General features: G+C 39.3%; 1 protein-coding gene and 2 long non-coding RNA genes across 4 annotated transcripts; 2 read left to right on the forward strand and 1 right to left on the reverse strand.

The window, feature by feature from the left end:
* The first annotated feature begins 618 nt into the window (after positions 1–618).
* Positions 619–2,431, forward strand: LOC134641672 (uncharacterized). The gene is made up of 3 exons (XR_010095557.1): positions 619–776; positions 1,199–1,257; positions 2,233–2,431. It is a non-coding gene; the product is annotated as an uncharacterized LOC134641672 (long non-coding RNA).
* A 2,448-nt stretch (positions 2,432–4,879) lies between these two features.
* LOC134641448 (uncharacterized) lies at positions 4,880–9,743 on the reverse strand. 2 transcript variants are annotated; one of them, XR_010095534.1, is made up of 7 exons: positions 9,577–9,743; positions 7,522–7,716; positions 6,950–7,423; positions 6,077–6,238; positions 5,703–5,827; positions 5,497–5,598; positions 4,880–5,354 (listed from the first exon to the last, which is right to left on the reverse strand). It is a non-coding gene; the product is annotated as an uncharacterized LOC134641448 (long non-coding RNA). The 2 variants fall into 2 exon arrangements; XR_010095535.1 differs by lacking the exon at positions 9,577–9,743 and adding an exon at positions 8,779–8,824.
* A 2,113-nt stretch (positions 9,744–11,856) lies between these two features.
* Positions 11,857–16,018, forward strand: LOC134641534 (extracellular calcium-sensing receptor-like). The gene is made up of 9 exons (XM_063494008.1): positions 11,857–12,020; positions 12,274–12,568; positions 12,863–12,949; positions 13,073–13,342; positions 13,564–13,773; positions 13,879–14,154; positions 14,571–14,798; positions 14,876–14,999; positions 15,108–16,018. The coding sequence occupies exons 1-9, from the start codon at positions 11,911–11,913 to the stop codon at positions 16,016–16,018; spliced, it is 2,511 nt and encodes an 836-aa protein (XP_063350078.1). The 5' UTR covers positions 11,857–11,910.
* The last annotated feature ends 6,791 nt before the right edge of the window (positions 16,019–22,809 follow it).

A 22,809-nucleotide genomic window follows, 5' to 3' on the forward strand; every position in this document is an offset into this window, starting at 1 on the left:
TAAGTGGATTTTCTGTTACACGTATTGTCTTACCCCTGCGATAACTGGCAGCTTGTCTTTGTCCTGTATCAGCTGGGATAGGCTTCATCCTCCCGCGACCTTGAATTGGATACATGAATTATATTGAATTGTATTCCAATTATGTAATCTGATCATTTACAAACTCAAGGTATCCAATCAAAATGTAAGTAATAATGTTAAAAATGGGAAAGCAGAAATAAGTGTGACATGAATGTAAATGTGTTAGCTGACATAGAGGACAGCTACATGTAGTCTGAAAAACCTTTGTTGTCAAGTTTGCAGGTCCATCAGCACGAGACATTCTTACATAGAAGAGTCTGTTAAAGTCTCTAACTCAGTGAAGCATTATTGGTCCCGTCTGTTTGGATAAATATAGTAAACTGATCTATGTCCATTTATTGACACATTTTCTCAAGTGCTTATCCAGTTCAGGATCACAGTGGAGCTGCAGCTGGATATGTTCAGTAAAGAAAACTTACAAAGGTTAACAATAAACCTGCATCTCTGTATGCTGTTGTCCACAGGATGAGAAAATCAAACTGGAAGACTGTGGAACATGTTAATAAATGTTTGTGTTTATCCCTGTGTCTTTCACAGGAGGCGCTGAAAGGTTTCCCTAATAGTTCCTGGTGAATCAAAGCAGAACCATAAAGGTTGCTGGACTGCATGATGGCCTTACCCCTGAGCAGTCATCCTGTTAAAGGAGGAACCAGTTAGAAGCTGTTTTCAAAGTAGCTGAGCAGATTTCATCTCAAGTAAGCGATTAACTGTTTGTTTGTTTGTTCTGCCACTTAAAGAGCATTTAAGGACGTCTTTTGAGTGTCCAGTTGAATTAATTCTACTGGCTCTCATGGTCATTTGTGATTATGGACATATTTTTCATGTACATCAACCATTTAGTAAATTCTATCTATTTAGTAATATCTGTTAGCTATAAAATGTAATATAAATATAAAAATATCTAAATATCTCCTGCCCCTTATATTTTAATGATGTATGACCAGACGTCTGTTATCGTGTTACATAAGCATTCCTCACATATCAATGAGATACAATCCTACTGACACAGCAGAGGGATAACGACGGCTATTTAACATCGTTGCACAACACATTCGAGCTGCATGATGCAGACAAAGTGACTAAATCATCTTTTTGTGGTCTATTGTCTTCAAACCAGCAGACAAAGCCAATGGCAGAAGATGTTTGGAGAAGAACTTCAGGCCGTGTACTGACAAGGTATTTTTTTCTTGTTATCAAAAGACATTTGGAATGACGGCTTCTACAACTGTGCTGATGTAAAGCTTACAGTCTAAGAAGTCACAGTGTTGATATTCAACACAAAGAGAAAAGCTCACTTGTTTGAATTTATTTACAATCATAGTTTTTATAAATTCTGACTGTAAACAGCTTTTACAGCTTTGATATTGTTTGACACTCGATATCAGGTGATGGTATTTAATTTAAAGGTTTCTATGTCCCAATGAGCCATTTACACTGACCAGTGTCAGTTTGACTGTAACACATTCATTATTTAGATCCAGCATTTCTAAGAGAAAGAACTGAATGTAAAAATGGCAGCCCTCAGACCAGGTTTAATTGATAGAGATATATGCATGCATTATGAAATTTATGTATCCCAGATCATTTTTATTCATCTTGTCCTGGCAGACCCACCCCTTTCTCCCAAGTTAACTGCAACCCAAAAGAACTAGTGGGGCTATTTACACACTCACAACCAGTGTGGGGTAAAAAGAGCCACCAAAAACCTGACAGCCTGCACAGCTACAGATGTGCTAAAAGCTAAAAGAGTTAGAAGCTCTGCTTGTGGAGAAACCCTTGGAGAAACTTTCTAAGCCTAACAGAGGACAGGTACTCCTGCCCAAATAACATGATATAACCCCACATACAGCCCAGCCATAAAGTGAACCAAGTCATTTGGTTAAAGACAGCATGTCTTGCAGACCAAATGCATGTAACCAGCCTGCACCAACCTAACATTTCTTCCTCCTGAATTAAATGAATGAATGGATGAAAGTTAAATGACTACAAACCTAAAGCCACTAGTTCCCACACTGGAGTTCCCTGACACTGTGTTAACTGTACTGAGCTTATATCAACAGTTGTAACAGGCTAAGCTACGTGAGAGACTGCATTGAACGATTGTTTCTATCTTAATGGTTTCAGCTCATATGTTCTTTTTCCTTTCTGTAGATCAAAGCAGCTCGTGCTCTTTCTGCTTCCATTTTGATGGCAAGAAGAAGAAGAAGAAGAAGACTTCAGCGAAGTGGCGTTCATGGTCTCAGTGGACAGTCATGGTCACATACTGCATGTGGTTTTAAAAGCAACATGTCTGTTCACCACAACAATCGAGATGTGTAATATTAGTGCAGCTACAGTTTGTTCTTGAACATCAGTTCTGTTTTCTACTTTGACCACTTAAACCAAAAAAGTGTTGTTTTCAGATTCTTTCTTTTAAATCTGTAAAGCACCTGCTCATTTTTTATTACAATTAGTTTCACATAAATAGTAGTGTTTCCTTTATGGTCTTTTAATGCTTACACTAGACTGTACACGTCTACATTAGAGACATATCTGTTTATGAGACTGGGCTGCTTGACTACAATTTGGAAATGGGTGCAAAATTGTGCTATTGTTTGTTATTTAATATGATTCAATTCAATTCAATTCAATAAAACTTTATTGATCCTGAAGGTTGACCCCGAGGGAAATTCGGGTTAAGGCCAACACAGGACGTGTCTGACTAAGCAAAGATTAATCTGATCCCATTTCTACCTGTCTCTACTGTTTCAACTGTAATTGGCAGGATATATATTTATTCCAGCTCTCATAGGGCAAAGGAATGACTCAGACGTGTCAAATGTTCTTTGACTTGATAAACAATTTGAAGTTCACAATTTTCTTACAAATAAAACTATAATGACAAACATGAACAGCTGTGGTTATTTCTGAGACATGATTTTTTTGAATGTGTTCATATTTAGACAGTGTGCATTTGTATGCTGAAACTGTAATGGTGAACCTGAGGTGATGGTCAACACAAGACAAATATATATAAATATAAAACAATACTGAAGTAATGTCTTTACCCTGTGCAGCGTGTGGACGCTGTGCACACAATCACCTTAATCACTGTAGTAAACATGCACCGCTAGCTCACGTGACTGACTGTCTCCATGGTTACATCGTATATTATTAGCTATGCAAACAGCTTCCAAAGATACCGCCATAGCTCTCTGCAGCTGTAACACTTTCATGCTTTTATGTTTTTAAAGTCATGCTAGGCTGTTGCTATGGTGGTTGCTGTGGACTAGGGTGGACCGCGCGTCCGATTCCTGTTATTAGCTGTCCGCCGTAGGAAGGCTGCGTTCCATTTAGAAGTAGCGGCAGTCTGCCGTAACTCGAACTCAAACCCCGCTTTGTTCTGTAATTAAAGGGCTTTTACAGCCGTTCATGACACACACGCACACACACATAAAGCACTTTGCCTCACCATGAGAATGCAACTTTACTAAAACCTTTAAAGTATCTGATATAGGATAGAAAAATGAAGCAATTTAATGATGAAGACTCTGGGTTCTGTAGTTCACGTTTTACAGTCCTGAATGACTCTCTGCACATCCAAATAATTTATTGAAGAGGAGTTTAGAATGCACTTTAAATTTAGACTGTTGCTGTTTAATTTTTTACATTGTTACTGTGTTATGTCATGATAAGGTTTACCTGCTGGGGGTTTGATGGATCAGCTGGACAATACAGTCAAAGACTTCATCCATCATATGCAAGAATCCTAGTTGGATTTTTGTTTTCACTCATATTTTAGAACCAAATATTGAAAACAACTCCGACAGACTGGATACCTGGTCAGGGTGTACATTACCTTTCACTCAAGCATCCCAGGACAGAGCCCTGCCCCACCATGAGCCTGGGTGGATACGTGGTTATAATATAAAATGACTGATACTGAATATGAATATTTCATGAAAATCAAATTATAATATGAATTCCTAGGTGTTTGTTATATCCAGCAAGAGTAATATGTCAGACATATGTCTGAATTGCTAACCCTAACCCTAGCTCAACAGACCACAATGCCCTGGACTGTCACTATTATTACATGCTGTGAACATAAGTAGCTTTGATCACAGTTTATGTTGTAAAAGAGAAGGAATATTGAAAAAAAGATCTACATTGTGATATTATTTCTTCCAAACTGACCAGAAACATGCTTGTCAGACTCTCACAGCACAGGATCAGACTCACTGTGCATGACGGCTCAGGCCAATAATGTTTGTTAGATTGTCAGTTGTTTAGTATACTTCTGTACAGTTAGGGTCACCATCTCTATTTCAGTATAATTAATATGCAGAAAACACTAAAAGTTGATTGTCTTCCAATATTCTAGCATAATTAAAAAACTTTGACTTTGTTAGTACATATTGTTACTGTCCTAATGCCAATATGATTCTTCATAACTCCTGCTTTGAAATACTGAGCTTTAAAATTGACCTGATGAAAGATAATTTACAGTGGCAATCTGTCAGGATAATTCTGACTGTAAGATCACTGTATTAATCTGAATCCTTCTGAAATGTGCTGTGAATGAATGCTGATGCAATTCACTGTGGGAAAGCTGTTAATAAAATGAATCTGTGACACATGCAACACATTCACAGAGGAAGAGGACACAAAGGGAGGACACGCAGAGGCTGTGTTAAAGTCAGAAATCCAAATCTTTAGTCAAAAACAGGCGTCGGTTACAAACAGGAAGACAAGCAGTCCATCAAACAGTCTACAGGGTCAAACATACAGAGAATTTAAACAGCAGTAAAAAATAACTGGACACTGAAAAACTTAAAGCAATGTGTGATGCAATAAAAGGAAGCAGTGCAGTATATTCACTGAATTACAAAATTACAAAAGAGAAAAACGACGATTTCTAAGGTTTGATTTCTAAATGCAGGTAGAGTGTGGCTGGTAAAGATGGAAACATACAGAATGTAAACTGTGTGAGTTTGGTGAACTTTGTTAGTAACAAATGAGGTAAAAAAACAACCCAAAACAGACAAAACACAGAAAGAGGCTCTCAGTATTCATTAATAATTAGAAAGCATCTAAACATTCTGGTCGTGGATTTTTACAGTCTTAGTTCCGCTCGCTGTCATCATTATAATCATCATGATCAATGGCGAGGTCCTGAGGTGGGCGGGGCTGTCTCTGGTGATGAAACCATGAAGGAACACCATCTGGCACGTGTTGGTGAAACATCCCAGTACACTGGTGTAGTTTCCTCTCCAGCTGTTTGACATTTGACACTTCAACATTAAGGGGAAGAAGAAGAAACAGTGTTAGGTCAGGTGACCACATGGTTTCTAAAAAAACTGACAGGAAGTAACCAGGCCGTTAGAAATGGATATCATGTGTTTATAGTTACTGTAGTTAGATAGCTCTACTTACCAAAAGCAAAGCTGCTGAATGTTGCAGGAACATGCTCATGTGTGGTGGTCATTCAGTGCTGCTCCGGCAGGTTAGACAGTCCAAGACTGACATCCTGCCCATCTGAGAGTTTGAAAACATACATGCAAAGATTTAATTGTATTACAGTCAAAGTTGGATGTTCGTTTTTGTCCTTTAAAAATGTTTGTGTATTTGAAAGCACTAACATTTAGGGATGACTCGGATCGTCTCTCTCTAAGAGTATCTCCTTTAAAGGGGAGACAAGTGTGTCCACTGATCCACGTCACTTTACCTGGATGATGACTCCTCTCTCCCTCACCCAGAAACACTCCTAAAATAACCAAGCAAATAAATAATACTGAAGATTTACTCACATTACAAAAACATCAAAAACATCTCCCTTTGATTCCATTACTCCATTCCTGCTAAACATCAGGCAACAAATGTCCCAGTAAATCACAGTAAAATGTAAAGCACATGTTTTCTCTGCTTTGTCTAACCTCTGCAGAGCCTCTGTCAAGAAAAACATATCTGTAAGCATAAAACAAATATACATTTCATAACACGTCACTGGACAAACCTCGGTCAGTTGATTTCCTCTGTGCAGTGCAGACGAGCATCAGTCAGCAAGTCAAGGTGGTGAGATGGACTGGTGCTCTTTGTGACTCTGCTAGTTCTTCTGAGGAAACACCACCGTCTCTCCACACCGTCACCATCTGTGAGCACAAACTGCCGCTCTGCTCTGTCAGCATGTAGGAAATCACATATCACACACACAAGGGTGAAGAAACATTAGAGCTCAACTTTGGATACTTTAGATCTAAACAGATCAAAGTAGCTCTTAGTCTCAGCAATCAGACAAACAATGATACCATACTGATTCTGTATGAATACAATATGGTATTTTCAATACAGGTGTCAAATTAATGTATTAAAACTAATACAGATATATGTATATATATTTTTGATAAATTAGTTTGCTAAATTAGAATATATTTTTATTTTTTTTTCATTTAACAATTGCAACTGAAAGAAATTACATATTGAACAAAAATATATTGTCACATTCTGCATTCTCAAATACAAATTTCGCAAAGTAAATTTTTGATTAACAGAAAAAATATGAATTAAAAAAAATAATTGTATATTATTAAAATATTATGCAACAGTGACCAAAGTCAGAATCATCATTACAGTACTGTGGACTTACTGCTTGCCTAATAGTGATAAACTTCAGGGGAGATAATTGATGACAGAAAACTGTAAACAACACTCTGAAGTCTGAAGCTTCTTTTCTTGTTTCTGTGACCTCAGCACGCTGACAGACTTGAAGTTGCTAAAGATTTTAAAAAGTGATAATTATAAGGAAGAAACTTCTCTTTTTCATCCGTTTAATCAAACATTTGATGCCTCAGCTGTCTCAGTCCTATAGCATTCTGCAACTACAACTAACCTGAGGAGGCTTGGATTTGGCTGCAGGTGCCCTTGTACATCCTTCTCAGCAGCACACATGTGGGTACCATTGAATCACACTTCTTCCTGAGCTTTGCTTCATCACAAGACTAAAGGTGGCATCCCGTGTCACGGTCTTATCATCATCCAATTGGAGAAGAAACATTTACGGTCATCCTGGTTTTGTTTTCTGATCCTGCAAAAAGACTGAGGACAACAAAGCCCAGAGAACAAGAGATACACAACATCCAACATTCAGACTCAACAGCCTCCATAAATGAAGAGCACCACGTTGGTCCAGTTATACTAGATATAAGCATACTTCACATTACTGTGTATGAATAATAATCAAGAGACAAACTGTGAAGATGCAGAGCATGATGTCCCATCATCAGACTGTAAACAAATATCCACCAGGCTTCTTTGTTGGCAGAGGTGATGATTCTCCCATCAGGGATCAGTAGCGTGTATTAACCTGTGGTATAAGCAGCAGTCACTGAAATGTTACTGTTTCAGATAAGAAATCTAGCACATAAAAGCAAGGGTGGGAGGGATCTCTACAAACTGACTTACCTCTGCGAGTGTGAGGCTGTTCCTCCAGCTTCAACAAAAATCTGACTCTCCAGTCACAGACAAACAAAAAACTCCAGCTGGGAGATAGAAAACACTGCCTGGGTCTTGCTGGATGTTGCTGGTCAGAGTCCACACATTAGCAGAGTGCTGCTTGGTCCCACTGACCCATGTGGACAGCGACTGTGGAGAACTGTTCTGGAAAATGGAAAAGAGAATTAAAATGACAAAAAGCCAAACAGGATTTCCACAAAGACTCTCTTAGAATCAGCAATCAGAAAATCATTGGTTCATATTACAATTAAATATGACCAGGCTCCTTAAATGTAAGCAGTTAAGATCTGATTTGATTTACATCCTTCACAGAGTGCATTTGTCCAGGCTGTCAGGTAAACATAGAATTAATCTCAGGTAACATGACTCATAGTAGAGATTCAGTAAGAAAGATTGCTAGCTCTAATATTATTACCTCACCAACAGCTCAGATTTCTAGAAGTATTTAAACAAATGTCAGTCTATCGATTCATTTTCTTCTGAATATTCAATTCATGTTCACAGTGGGAGGGTGGGGGGGTGTCGTGGAATTTTGTAAATAAAGTCTGCAACACAGAAAGAGCTGTGATCAAGCTATTTATTACTGTGCGCAGGAGAGCCAACACACATCAAACATCACAGTTCACAGTCATGTCAGCTCTGCCACAGAAGTTGTGCTCCTACTCCTTTATGCATTCCAAGGAAGAGGGAGGAAGTTACAAACTGATCATACCACACTTCACACGCCTCGCTATGAAACCTAACGGATCAATGGTTATGCTGTTTTGTGCCCTTGGTCTTATCAGCACCTGTAAAGGGAGTTGTTTTCTCAAACTGCTGATGCTGAAGTAAGTTCATCTAGTTTTAGAAACTTTCACTGAACAGTCTATAACAGTGTCACAACTAAGCATATGCATAAGCACTTAAATACTTTAAATGAGAATAATAGAAAATTTCTATTACAGGAGCTAGAGCCTGTCCCAGTAGTCATAGGCAGAGCACACCTGGACAGGTACCAGTCTGTCAGAGGACTAACAGAGAGACAGACATCAGAGTAACAAATCTATTTAAAATTAATGTAAGCTTGCTACAGCTGTATGTATGAACATGTGTTTCTGTGCTCTCAGTCCACCTCTCAGGAACCTGGAGTTCATTTTTAGTCTACTTTAAACAGACCTCACAAAAGGCTGATGTGGCTGGATCAGTAGTCTGATTTAAGTACGATACCTTTGGCCAGGGATTAATCTGGTACATCGCTTCACTGCAGTCTTACAAATTATCCCCACACCTGAATAAAAAATATTGATATTTACAAATAACAGATTCAGCTGATGCAGCCTGACTCAATCTGATTCTAGATGTTCAGCACACACAGAGACACAGAGGGACTGTTTAAAGTTTACTGTTAACCTGAGTCACTGATCATTTACAGTATTACAGAGTCTGGCAGTCTTTGCATGATGTCCACGTCACTGTAAGTTTCTAGCTGACTCTCAGGTGTGACAGGTGTGCCAGCAGGAAAGAGTAATAATAACCTGCAGCCTGAGGTTTGTCATGCAGGATTAAAGGAGCCAGGCTTTGTTCACACAGCTAGGATTGTATTTTACACTGACCCTGGGTCAGTATAAGTATCATACAGTTTAAACGAAGCACTGAAACTTGCACATATTTATTACAGATGCATTGAAGCTAATCGGGATATTTACTGTCAATCTGTGGCTGCGATTAATCACTTTAATGGAAACTTTATTAATTAGTAACTTCATCAGTCATGACAGAAGCTAATATTTCTGTCCTAACATCGTTTAAACAGTAACAGCTTTACTACAATATAAGCTAACGTTTACACCGTAACTTTAAGCTAGCACCATAAAGACGGTAAAACACGTAATAATATCTACAAATGCATCTTAAAGCTGTTATATTAGCACTCGCTGTATTACTAACATAACCACATTAACATTATTGACACTCGCTGACTTTTAATAGTCATTCTATAAATGCTGTCCGTTTAAATGGTCTTACCTGTAACACTGCTGTATCCACCGGATTCCAGCCAGAGTGGATTCTGGAGTCTTCCCACGCTCCTGTCAGTGATCCTCCATCTGGATGGATGATAACAACCTTCTGAACAATCTAGCAGGTGGATGGCCCATATCTATGGGACTGATTTCTGCTAATAACGCCCATTGTATGGACTGAAAACAGCCGAAGCGGGTGAATAAAGTCACCCGGTCGCTAGCTGTGCCATTACCCAGCATACACCTCTCCCTCCATAAATGCAATATACGATACAAAAGTAATGGCCTATAATTAATTTATCTGCTGTATCTGCTGTTTCTCAGGTAGTTGCTTACATTATATAATATATTGTGTTCAGTACACGTCACTACAATGTGATTTCGGAAATGTATAAATATACGAACAACAGGCTCTTCCGCGGAAATCTCTTGTCGTCAATAAACAACGATTAGGGAGCAGTATAGTATTCAATAGGAGGACCCTGCACGTCAATTCTCGACGCCAGGGGGGTACCCTGCGCGTCGATAAGTGAAGCAGAGGGAGCCTGACCATGCGTCACACATTTGACGAGTTGGGAGTGAGAACGTGTTGGATTTGAAGTGGGAGAACTGACCTACTGCTGCACACTCTGGTTTAACTGCTGTACTATGGAGGACAAGAGGAAACTGCAGCGGATGGTGAGGGTGGCAGAGCGGACAATTTGCACTTCACTAACCCCCTTCAGAGACATTTATACTGGCAGACTTCAGAGGAAAGCCAGTATCATCATCAAGCACCCCTCGCATCCAGGACACTCACTCACAGAGAGTGAAAAACAGGAACCTTTCTAACCTGCCCCCTGCACATCAGAGAAGCCCCTTCATTGTCCATTTTTGAAACATGTGTGAAAATCTATTTTTGTTACTTGGCTTTTAACACAGTTTAACCCTCATTTTACTGCTTAAATTTAATCTAATGTGCTGATTTTATTGTTTTAATTTAATTTTAATTATTATTATTTATTTATGTATTTTTATTTTGTTAATGTATCATATTTTTTGTCATGTCAAGTGTTCAGCACTTTGTTTTCAGCTGGGAGTTGTCTGAAAGTATATATATAACTTTCAGACAACTATATAACTTAACTGCTTGCTTGCTTACCACCCACCTGTCATGCCTTGTCAGCCTCTAACTCAGGGATGTCAAAATCATTTTACATTGATAAATGTGTAAAATCACAGAAAAGGTTCTGGTAGCTTAATGCCCAGAGTGTCCTGTATTTTTGACACATAACAGTTTTCTTTATTGATGTCTTTTTTAAATCAAAATTTCTATATTAGAGAGATAAAAACAGGAACCTATATAGAAACCTATCTATTACTTAATTAATTTGGTATAGTATGAATGGCTGTCGGGGAGGTTTTAATCAGTAGGAAAAGCTGTAAAACCAATAAAAAAAGTATTGTTAAAAGTCCATAAATGTATACATTCCTACATGTTTTCCAACCCCGACCAGTGGGCTGATTGGAATCTTTGCCAGGTTGATTATGGCCACCAAGGCTTATGCTTGACACCCCTGGTCTAACTCATCCATCAGATGGGCTCAGGAAACAGAAACAAATACTTTTGCACAGTTAAGTTTACTTAGTGTGTCATTCAAAAAAATAAATAAATAAAAACTAAAACCCTCTGCGAATCACTGGCTTGCTGCAATGGAGGGATTTGTATGGTCCAGTGAACTCAGGAGCTATGCTATTTTATTGCCCACTGGTAGGGTTTCCCAAGGCAACCTATTTTTTTTTTTTAGTCCTGGGTGAGATGCCAGATGAAGAGTGATTCAGTTGACCTCTATGATAGGAATCAAGGGATCAGTCTACCCTGCCTGGGCCCAACTCTGGAGCCAGGCCTGGGGAAGGAGCTTGAATGAGAATATCTGGTGCCTTTGTCTTGAGCCTTAGCACAAAGCACAAAAAAACAGTTTCTTTTGTTTTGTGTGTGTGTTTGGGTTGTTGTTGCTACAGTACATTCCACACACACAACATGCTCACGGTGTTACCTAAGCCTACCTGGATACAACAACAGTATCTGACCAAATGTATTTGAGGCCCACCCCTTTCTTCATCTTTTTCCCTGATGGGTGGTATAAAAGAATAGTCAACACAGCATGCCATTAAAAGGGAATGGCAAAGGAATAAAATACCACAACTAGGCTCAGAAAACCAGAAAGCTGTCATGTCTTCATTTTTACAAACCAATTTAGTCCTGTTCATTTTGCTGTATTCCTACTTCACTTATACTGTATCCTCTTCTCTGTTTCCCTCCTCATGTCAGCTGCAGGGACAATTTCATCTAAATGGAATGAACAAGGTTGGAGATATCATTCTGGGTGGACTGTTTCCAGTCCACTTTTTCTCAAGTGTTCCTCATCCATCTTTTATCTCACAGCCACAACAGCCTACTTGCCATGGGTAAGTATGACAGGAAAATAGCACAAAGAAAACCCAGAACAGCTTAATGCCAATATGTGGGTTAATGCATAAAATGCATAAATTTTATGCATTAGTGCATACAGAAATAAGGCATGTATATTGAATGGAGAATCTTCTTGATTTTTCAAATAAAATATCTCTTAAATTATTATTCAGTTTCCTTAATTTTTTGTATCAGTCATTTTGTAACATTTTTCCTGATATATTTTTTAATTAACATTTATTTTGTTAGTTTCTATGTACAAGGATTTAGGCAGGCACAAACCATGGCTTTTGCTATTGATGAAATCAACAGAAACACCGACATGTTACCCAATGTGACTCTGGGATACACTCTTTATGACAATTGTGTTGAACTTGGAATTGGATTCCGTGGAGCATTATCATTAGCCGGTGGTCAAGAGGAGCAGATTATATCAAATGATACATGTACTGGAAATCCTCCAGTTCTTGGGATTGTTGGTGATTCTTCCTCTACACCTTCTATTGCCATCTCCAGTGTCTTAGGTTTATACAGAGTACCGATAGTAAGTTTTCAGTTTAACTATACCGTATTATTGTTGTATGACTTTATATATTTTTTCAGTGTTTGTAAATACTGACTTAATTGTAAATTTAATGACAAGAACAATGTAAAATATGCAGTCTGTCTTTTTCACACGTGAGTTATTTTGCCACATTTTCCTGTTTGAGTGACCGTCAGTAAAGTTATTGATTTAATTGTAAATTTAATGACAAGACCATTGTACCCAATACCCAGTTTAAAGGAGGCAGTCAAGGCTTTCAATATTTCTAAAATATATTGTCTGTATCTTTCACAGGTGAGTTATTTTGCCACATGTTCTTGTTTGAGTGACCATCGAAAATATCCATCCTTCTTTAGGACAATCCCAAGTGATGCTTTCCAGGTAAAATTCAATCAGCAGAATTATTACAATTGCCAATAGATGATGAGCAGCTAATCCACTGAAAGTTTTCTTATTATCTATGCTCTCATGTTTTCTCATGTTTCTCATGTTGCTTTCACTTAGGTACGTGCTATAATTAAAATTCTAAAACATTTCGACTGGACTTGGGCAGGTCTGCTTATCAGTGATGATGATTATGGACGCCACGCTGCCAGATCCTTACAATTCGAGCTAAGTTTGTCTGGTGAAGGTTGCCTAGACTACACTGATGTTTTACCTTGGGACAAAGATGCAGATGAACTGAGAAGGATTGTGAATGTGATGAAAAAATCAACAGCTCGTGTGGTCATTGCCTTTGTACATGAGAGTCACATGATAAACCTTATGGAAGAGGTGAAGTTTAAAAAAAAACTTGATTATTTCTTGCTATAAAGATCTGTATCTATGCACTGTGTAAAAGATGTACTATATCTTTAATTGAATGACTACAGAAACGTAAAGAAACAATTTATAACATATAACAATTGATAGCAAATACCTAAGTTGGATGTTAATGTCACAAAAGTAGGTGATAGTTACATCACTTTTTGCATTTGGTAAAATATAATGCACAGGTAGTAAAGGAGAATGTAACTGGTCTACAGTGGATTGCCAGTGAAGGCTGGACAGCAACAGCTGGTGTGCTCCAAACACCTCAGTTCATGCCATACCTGGGTGGTACACTGGGCATTGCTATTCGTCGAGGAGAAATAACAGGGCTCAGAGAATTCCTATTACAAATACGTCCTGACCTACACCACAACAATGACAATGGAAATAGCATGGTGGGAGTTGAAATGTTACTGTGACATTGACAAGAATTTCATTATGTCATGTTTTTTTAAATGGAAAAGAAAAAAGAAAAAACAGTTGTCAACAATATATTTCAGGTGAATCAGTTTTGGGAATTTACATTTCAGTGCAGATTTGCACCAGCTCCAGCAGGTTGGGTGGAAGGTGGAGGTGCACTATGCACTGGACAGGAAGATCTAGAAAATGTGAACACTGAGATCTTGGACATTTCCAACCTCCGGCCTGAGTACAATGTGTATAAAGCTGTTTATGCTCTGGCATATTCCCTTGATGACATGCTGCGATGCAAGCCAGGAAGAGGGCCTTTCAGTGAGAAAAGCTGTGCCACTTTGCAATCAATGCAGCCATGGCAGGTGTGATATGAATTTACACACCATGTCAATTAGATATCAATCTATGAGTAAATCATTTGCTCTGTAATTACTTTCAGAAAACAGTTTACCCCGTATGACTAAAAACAGGGCGATTAAATGAATTACGAAAAAGTTGAAGAGAGCTGAATGGGTTTTCAATATTTCTGAGTAACAGAAGTGTTTAATATATTTAGATCAGAGCACTTTAACAAGTATGTGTGTAATGTATAATTAGAGTTCTTGAAATTATTAAAGATGTTACATATTAAGGAGTCATCCTTAATTTAGAATTCGATTTCATTACATTTATATGTATAGGTATAATAGGTATAATATTCCATTTCGCTATCAAATAGAGGGTGCCACTCTTTGGACTGTTAAAAATAATTTATTTCTTATGAATCCCTTTTTAACAGCTTCTTTATTACTTGGAAAGGGTAAATTTCACCACTGCATTTGGGGATCAAGTGTCATTTGATGAAAATGGTGATGTGGTGCCAATTTATGATGTGATGAACTGGTTGTGGCTCCCTGATGGAAGCACTAAAGTTCAGAATGTGGGTGAGGTTAAGAGTTCAGCTTTAAAAGGTGAAGAACTCATACTTGATGAAGACAAGATTTTCTGGAACTTTATTTCAAAAAAGGTTATGTGTTTTTCTGATTTTTATATTTTGTCAGTTATACAGTATATTTATATGTAATATTTAATTTCATCCAACAGCCTCCTCGATCAGTATGCAGTGAGAGCTGTCCTCCTGGTACCCACATGATTAGAAAGAAGGGGGAACCCAAATGCTGTTTTGACTGCATACCTTGTTCTGAGGGAAAAGTCACTAATAAGACCAGTAAGGTGTTTTGGGTTTTTTTCAGCACGATATATTTATTTTCATTCATATTAAATATTGTATGCATTTCACCATCTTCCGGTTTCTTCATCTTTCTCCTTTTGCCAGACTCCTTGGAGTGCACCAGTTGTCCAGAGGATTTTTGGTCAAACCCCCAGCGTGACCACTGTGTTCCCAAGAAGACAGAGTTCCTCTCCTACCATGAGCCTCTGGGTATTTGTTTGACAGCAACCTCACTGCTGGGCACATGTATATGTGCTGGTGTTCTAGGGATCTTTATCTACCATCACAGAACACCTATAATACGTGCCAACAATTCAGAACTTAGTTTCCAGGTATTGCTGTCACTCAAGTTATGTTTCCTGTGTTCACTTTTGTTCATTGGACGACCCAGGCTGTGGACATGCCAACTCAGACATGCAGCATTTGGGATCAGCTTTGTGCTTTGTGTCTCATGCATCCTGGTAAAAACCATGGTTGTTCTGGCTGTTTTCAAAGCCTCTAAGCCAGGAGGGGGAACCAGTCTGAAGTGGTTTGGTGTTATGCAGCAGAGAGGAACAGTTCTGTGCCTTACATCTATTCAGGCAGCCATCTGCACTACCTGGCTTGTTTCTTCCTCTCCAACTCCACATAAAAACACCCAATACCAAAATGATAAGATTGTTTATGAGTGTGCAGTTGGGTCCACTCTGGGTTTTGCAGTATTACTGGGTTATATTGGTATACTAGCTTTCCTCAGTTTTCTAATCGCTTTCTTCGCAAGGAATCTCCCTGACAGTTTTAATGAGGCCAAGCTCATCACATTCAGCATGCTGATCTTCTGTGCTGTGTGGGTGGCCTTTGTTCCTGTCTATATCAGCTCACCAGGAAATTATGCAGATGCAGTGGAGGTATTTGCTATCCTGGCCTCAAGTTTTGGACTTTTGATCACACTGTTTGGACCTAAATGTTACATAATCTTGTTGAGACCAGAATTGAACACGAAAAAAGCTATAATGGGTCGTGGCACTCAGTCATAAACATTTTTCCTCACAGATTAGAAAAGTAGCTTTACAGTATATTAGAAATGGGAAAGGCTTCAGTTCTAGCTAGAACCGAGAAGCTTCTTCAGTTCTAGATAGAACTGAAGAAGCTTCTCAGATGAGAGGTGAAACGTCTTCAAGCAACTTAAAGAAGTCCAGACGCTTTTCTTTCCAAGCTCCTTAGGTTCAGTGAGTATTTTTTTTATTGTACACACTGAGCATTTTCACTTAAAATCATTCTATCATTTTTCATAGATGAAGTCTTCATGTTTATCTTGAATACAAATAAACTACTCAGAAAATTAAGAGAACCCTTGAATGAACAAATGAATGTTGATGAATGAAATATTACTAAAGTTGACAGTCTTTACTGATATACATTGTGTAATTTGTTAAGAACAAAATGAACACTCAGTAAAAACCATAATCATCAATCCTTTAAAAGCTGGATTCAAAATCACACCAAATCACTTGATCCCTCTGTCCATCCATCTGTCTATCCATCTATTCATCCATTTTCTTCCACTTATCTGGATCAGGTTGCAGGGGCAGTCACATCAGGAAATATGCCCAGACCTTCCTCCCTTCAGCCACCTCCTCTAGCTTATGCGGGGGAATGCTTTATAGTCTAGAGGTATAATCTCTCCAGTGTGCTATGGGTATCCCCAAGTGACCTCCTTCTAGTGTGATATGCCCAAAATACTTTATCTAGGAGGCGCCCAGGAGGCATCATTGCCAGGTCCCCGAACCACCACAACTGGCAGCTTTCAATGTGGAGGAGTAGTCACTCTATTCTGAGCCCCTTTTGAATGGCTGAACTCCTCACCCTATCTCTAAGGGAGAGGCCAGCCACCCTTTAGAGACAGCTCATTTCCGTTGCTCGTGTCACTACCCAGAGCTCATGACCATAGATGAGGGTAGAGATATAGATTGACTGGTATGTTGAGAACTTCGCTATCATGTGCAGCTGTCGTCCTGTTACTGTCTTAGGTACGTGCTTAGTTCTCTTCACCACAACGGACTGTTACAGCATCCATATCACTGTAGCTGTGGCCTAACCTGTCTGTCACTCCTGCCTCTTTACTAATGAACAAGACCCTGAGATACTCTCTCTTTTGGGACAGTAACTTGGACAGTAAGAGGATAAAGAGTTGGTCCAGCTGTTTATTGAGTAGGACAAAACCGCATTGTTCCTCCTAACTGTGTACCTGACGCTTGACTAAGAATGAACTTTCCTCTCCAGAACTTTGACATAGACCTTCCCAGGTAGGCTGAGGGCTAGGGTAGGCTGATCCCCTGTAGTTTTAGCACACCCTCTGGTGCTCAGAAGCTCAGGGTGAACCTCAAGGCAACACTCAAGGGCCCAGCCACCATTGATGTGTTTAAATACCTTAATGGGTGGGCCACGTAAACGAAATTGAACAGCTTGGAGAACTATGGGAACCTATATAGATGAGAACTGGAAGGAGCATGTTTGGAGGCGTGGTCCCGCTCCTGAAATTATGATACATTATTTCCAATAAACTTCTTGAAACCTCGAAACTGGACTGGACTCAAACTTCAGATGTCCTCTACAGGAAAGGGCAGAGCAGGCTGTACCTGCTGTGCAGACTCAGGTCTTTTGGAGTGAAGGGCCCACTCCTGAAGACCTTCTACAACTCAGTTGTGGCCTCAGCCATCTTTTACGGTGTGGTCTGCTGGGGAGGCAGAAAAGACTGAACAGACCGATCCGGAGGGCCAGATCGGTTCTAGAATGCCCTCTGGACCCGGTGGAGGTGGTGAGTGACAGGAGAATGGTGGCTAAACCAGAGACCAAAGAATTTCCCTCATGGGGAACTAATAAAGGTTTATCCTACCTTATATTAGCTATAGATAATTTTCTCAATATTATTGTAGGGTCTTTACCTTATTATATAAAATGCATTGAAGCCAGTGTTTTGATTTGGTGCTATATAAATGAAACTGAATTAAATTTCACATTCTTTTGATAACGTTCATTGTAAACCTCTTTACCCATTAAAATATAAAAACTTAAAGTTATGTTTTGAAGATGTAAAATAAATGGATCAAACTTTATAGTCAGTTTGACCATTCAGACATTTTACACTGCAAATCACCAAAGTATTCCCAGTAAACAGTTCTTCCTTCATACATTTCAATGTAATCTATAAATATTTTTTGCTCTAGCAAAAAACAATAGAAACTGCGTGGGGTACCTGCACCGTCAGAGGGGAGTACCCAACAATGTTGCGGAAGGCAAGCACAGCCTTTTCACTCACGGTGACTGCACGCAGACAACCAGGAAGGCCTGCAGCCACTGGGTCTAGCTTAGAAGAATAATAGGCAGCAGGACAAAGCAAATTACCGTGTTGCTGTAAAAGAACAGTAGACATGAAACCATTTTTCTCGTCTACCATTTGAATGTATGGTTTGGACGCATCTGGAAGCGCTAAAACAGGTGCTGTCTGTAGCAACTCCTTAAGTGACACAAAAGCCAACTCAGCCTCTGGTGTCCAGGAATGGATGTAATAATGTGTAGACAGGTTCTTACCATGCACAAGCGCAGCCAGCAGAGCTTCCACAGAGGAAAAGTGTGGAATGAAATTTTGACAGAATGATGTGTTTTCCAGGAATGACATCATCTGTTTTGGTGAGAAGTTTTGGAATGTTTGTGACCGCTTCCACCCTTTTGGAAGAGATCTGGTGGGAGTTGTGAGAGATCACATGGCCTAAAAATGTGACCTGCTCCTTGCAAAGCTGTAGCTTGGATTTGCTGGCTTTATGTCCCTTGTGATACTGATGTTTCAACAAGGAGAGATGTAGTACAAGGATTTAGGCAAGCACAAACCATGGCTTTTGCTATTGATGAGATCAACAACAACTCCAGCTTGCTACCTAATGTGACGTTGGGATACACTCTTTATGATAATTGTGTTGAACTTGGAATTGGATTCCGTGGAGCATTGTCATTAGTCAGTGGTCAAGAGGAACAGATTATATTACATAGTACGTGTGTTGGAAATCCTCCAGTTGTAGGGATTGTGTGTGATTCTTCCTCTAGATCAGATTAGATTAGATTAGATTAGATTAGATTAGATTAGATTAGATGAAACTTTATTAATCCCTCGGGTGGGTTTCTCGTGGAAAATTACGTTTCCAGTAGCACAGCACCGACAGAAGTTGCATTTTGCAGATAAATAAGGGGAATGAGAATAAGAATATAAGCACAAATATACCATATGTACACATATACACATATATAAATACAAAATATATAATATGGATAAATAGGATTGCACATTTGAGTGAGTATATTGCACAGTGATTATTGCACAGAATATAAGAAAAAAATATTGCAAATACTGCACAGTGTAAAAAAGCACTACAGCTCAGTTGTTCCCGCCCTCCTTTGTTTCCTGTTTCCCCTCCCTCTCCCCTCCAGTGAGGAGTTAAACAGTCTGATGGCGTGTGGGACAAAGGAGTTTTTAAGTCTGTTGGTTTTTGACTTTGGGAGAAGCAACCTGTCGCTGAATAGGCTCCTCTGATTGTTTACAACCATGTGCAGAGGATGCCCAGCATTGTCCATGATGTCCAGCAGTTTCTTTAGTGTCCTTTTCTCTGCCACTGTCACCAGAGTGTGCAGTTTCATGCCGACCACAGAGCCAGTCTTCCTGATTAGTTTCTCCAGCCTGGTTGAGTCCTTCTTTGCTCTACATGTTCTATTGCTATCTCCAGCGTCTTAGGTTTGTACAGAGTACCCATGCAAGTTTTCAGTTTGACCGTAGAATATTATAACCATAGAATTATATAACTTAATTGTAAATTTAATGTCAAAAATAATGTACAATATATTGTCTGTGTTTTTCACAGGTGAGTTATTTTGCCACATGTTCCTGTTTGTTCCGTCAAAAATATATGTCCTTCTTTAGGACAATCCCAAATGATGCTTTCCAGGTTAAAATCAATCAGACCAAATATAAAATCTCAACAGCAGCTGATGAGCAGCACTCATGTTTTAATCTGTACTCACTTAGGTACGTGCTATGATTCAAATTCTAAAACATTTTGGCTGGACTTCAGCAAGCCTGCTCATCACTGACGATGATTATGGACTTCATGCTGCCAGATCCTTACAATCTGAGCTGAGTGTGTCTGGAGAAGGTTGCCTTGCCTACCTACATTGAGGTTTTAGCCTGGGACAAAGACACAGATGAACTCAGGAGGATTGTAAAAGTGATGAAAAAATCAACAGCTCATGTGGTCATTGCCTTTGTACATGAGAGTCACATGATAAACCTTTATTTATGTGTACAGGTATAATAAGTGTTAGATTTAATTTGGTTATTGGATATAGGGTGCCACTGTCTGCACTGTGAAATTTATTTCTTATATATTTATATGTTTTAACAGCTATTACTTGGAAAGGGTAAATTTCTCCTCTCCATTTGGTGATCAAGTGTCATTTGATGAAAATGGTGATGTGGTGCCAATTTACGATGTGATGAACCGGTTGTGGCTCCCTGATGGAAGCATTAAAGTTCAAAATGTGGGAAAGGTTAAGAGGTCTGGTTTTAGAGGTGAAGAAATCCTACTTGATTAAGACAAAATCTTCTGGAACTTTAAATCCAAAAGGGTTATATATGGCTTTTCAGACTTTTGTCACATTTACAATGAATGTCATTCTGCTAGATAATATTTAATTTTGTCCAACAGCCAGTTCGATCAATATGTAGTGAGAGCTGTCCATCTGGTACCCACATGATAAGAAAGAAGGGGGAACCCAAATGCTGTTTTGACTGCATCCCTTGTTCTGATGGAAAAGTCAGTAATAAAAGCAGTAAGTGTTTTTTCAGGGTTTTTTTTTTTTTAATTTGTCAGCATGACATATTTAATTTCATTTTCATTAAATATAGTATGCATTTAATTATCTTCTCCTTTCATCATCTTTCTCCCTTTTGCCAGACTCCTTGGAGTGCACCAGTTGTCCAGAGGATTTTTGCTCAAACCCCCAACGTGACCACTGTGTAACTAAGAAGACAGAGTTCCTCTCTTACCTTGGGCCTCTGGGTATTTGTCTGACAGCAACCTCATTACTGGGCACATTTATATGTGCTGTTGTTCTAGGATTCTTTATCTACCATCGCAGAACACCTATAATACGTGCCAACAATTCAGAAATCAGTTTCCAGGTATTGCTGTCACTCAAGTTATGTTTCCTGTGTTCACTGCTGTTCATTGGACGAAGCAGGCTGTGGACATGCCAACTCAGGCATGCAGCATTTGGGATCAGCTTTGTGCTGTGTGTCTCATGCATTCTAGTAAAAACCATGGTTGTTCTGGCTGTGTTCATAGCCTCCAAGCCAGGAGGGGGAGCCAGTCTGAAGTGGTTTGGTCCTATGCAGCAAGGAGGAACAGTTATGTGCCTTACATCTGTTCAAGCAGTCATCTGCACTGCTTGGCTTGTTTCTTGCAGGATTGCAGCCACAGCTCCTTGCAGCAGCCCCAGCAGTGGAGGTCTGAAACATGGTCCATTCACACTCAATGTTCCCAGCCTCCCTTGGAATGCTACTGAATTCTGCTGGAGGTGGGTGTTCAAAATCTCCCGGACCACTGCCTTGTGTTTCCAGCGCACAATCACTATACATTTGGGTGTACCAGGTCTGTCCAGCATCCTGAACCAACTCAACGCCAGGTGGTGATCAGTTGAGAGCTCAGCTTCTCTTCACCCAAATTTCCTGAATTTTCCATTACAAAATCGATCATTGACCTGTACCCTAGGTTGTCCTGGTGCCACATACACTTATGCACATTCTTATGTTCAAACATAGTGTTCATTATGGACAAACTGTGATTTGTACAGAAGTACAATAACTCTCAGGAGTTAAAGTCAAAGTCAAAGTGCACTCGTGATCATATCAGGCAAACCATTCGTCCTTATCATGCCCCTTCAGTTCTCACTGTCATTACCCATGTGAGCATTGAAATCTCCCAGTAGGATGGCAGAGTCACCAGATGGAGCACCCTTGAGCACCCCACCCAGCAACTTCAAGAGGGCTGAATTCTCTGACCTATTGATTTTGCAGATGCAGCAAAACCACCCTCTCTTCCACTGGCCCAATGTACAAGAAGCAAGCTGAGGGAAACGAAAAATAACCACGCCTTCTTGCTGCCTCTGACCAAGGTCCTGGCCACAAGAAGGATTTGTATGAAGGTAACTATGTGGAAGTGAGAATGTGTAGAAAAAATGTAAACTTATATTTTAAAATCGACACCTGTAAAATTTTTTCAGACACTTTTTAAAAAATTTACAGTTACAGACAAAGATTCACAAGCGTATATATTGATATTAACACTAACATACAGAGACCTGCAAAGTTTTACTTATATTTATTTATTTTTTTACTGTTGACAACCACAACTCTGTGGTTGTAAGTGGTACAACCTCCTTTCAAATCAGTGAATAGAAGTGCTTAACTCCACCCTCTCAAGTCACAGATCGATATATAGATCTATAGATTGTGCACTTCTTGTGAGGAACCAATCTCTAATCAAAATGTATTTCAGGCCCTGCCCTTTCACCTTCTTTTTCCCAGATGGGTGGTATCAAAAATTCATCAACACAGCATGTTGATAAAAGGGAATGGCAAAGCAATAAAATGGAATGATTAGGGTCAGAAAATCTGAAAGCTGTCATGAGCTCATCTTTACAAAGCAATTTTTTCTTGTTCATTTTGCTGTATTCTTATTTTTCTCATACTATACCCTCTTCTCTGTTTCCCTCCTCGTGC

Source organism: Pelmatolapia mariae, linkage group LG14 (assembly GCF_036321145.2).
Source record: "Pelmatolapia mariae isolate MD_Pm_ZW linkage group LG14, Pm_UMD_F_2, whole genome shotgun sequence".
NCBI lineage: Eukaryota > Metazoa > Chordata > Actinopteri > Cichliformes > Cichlidae > Pelmatolapia > Pelmatolapia mariae.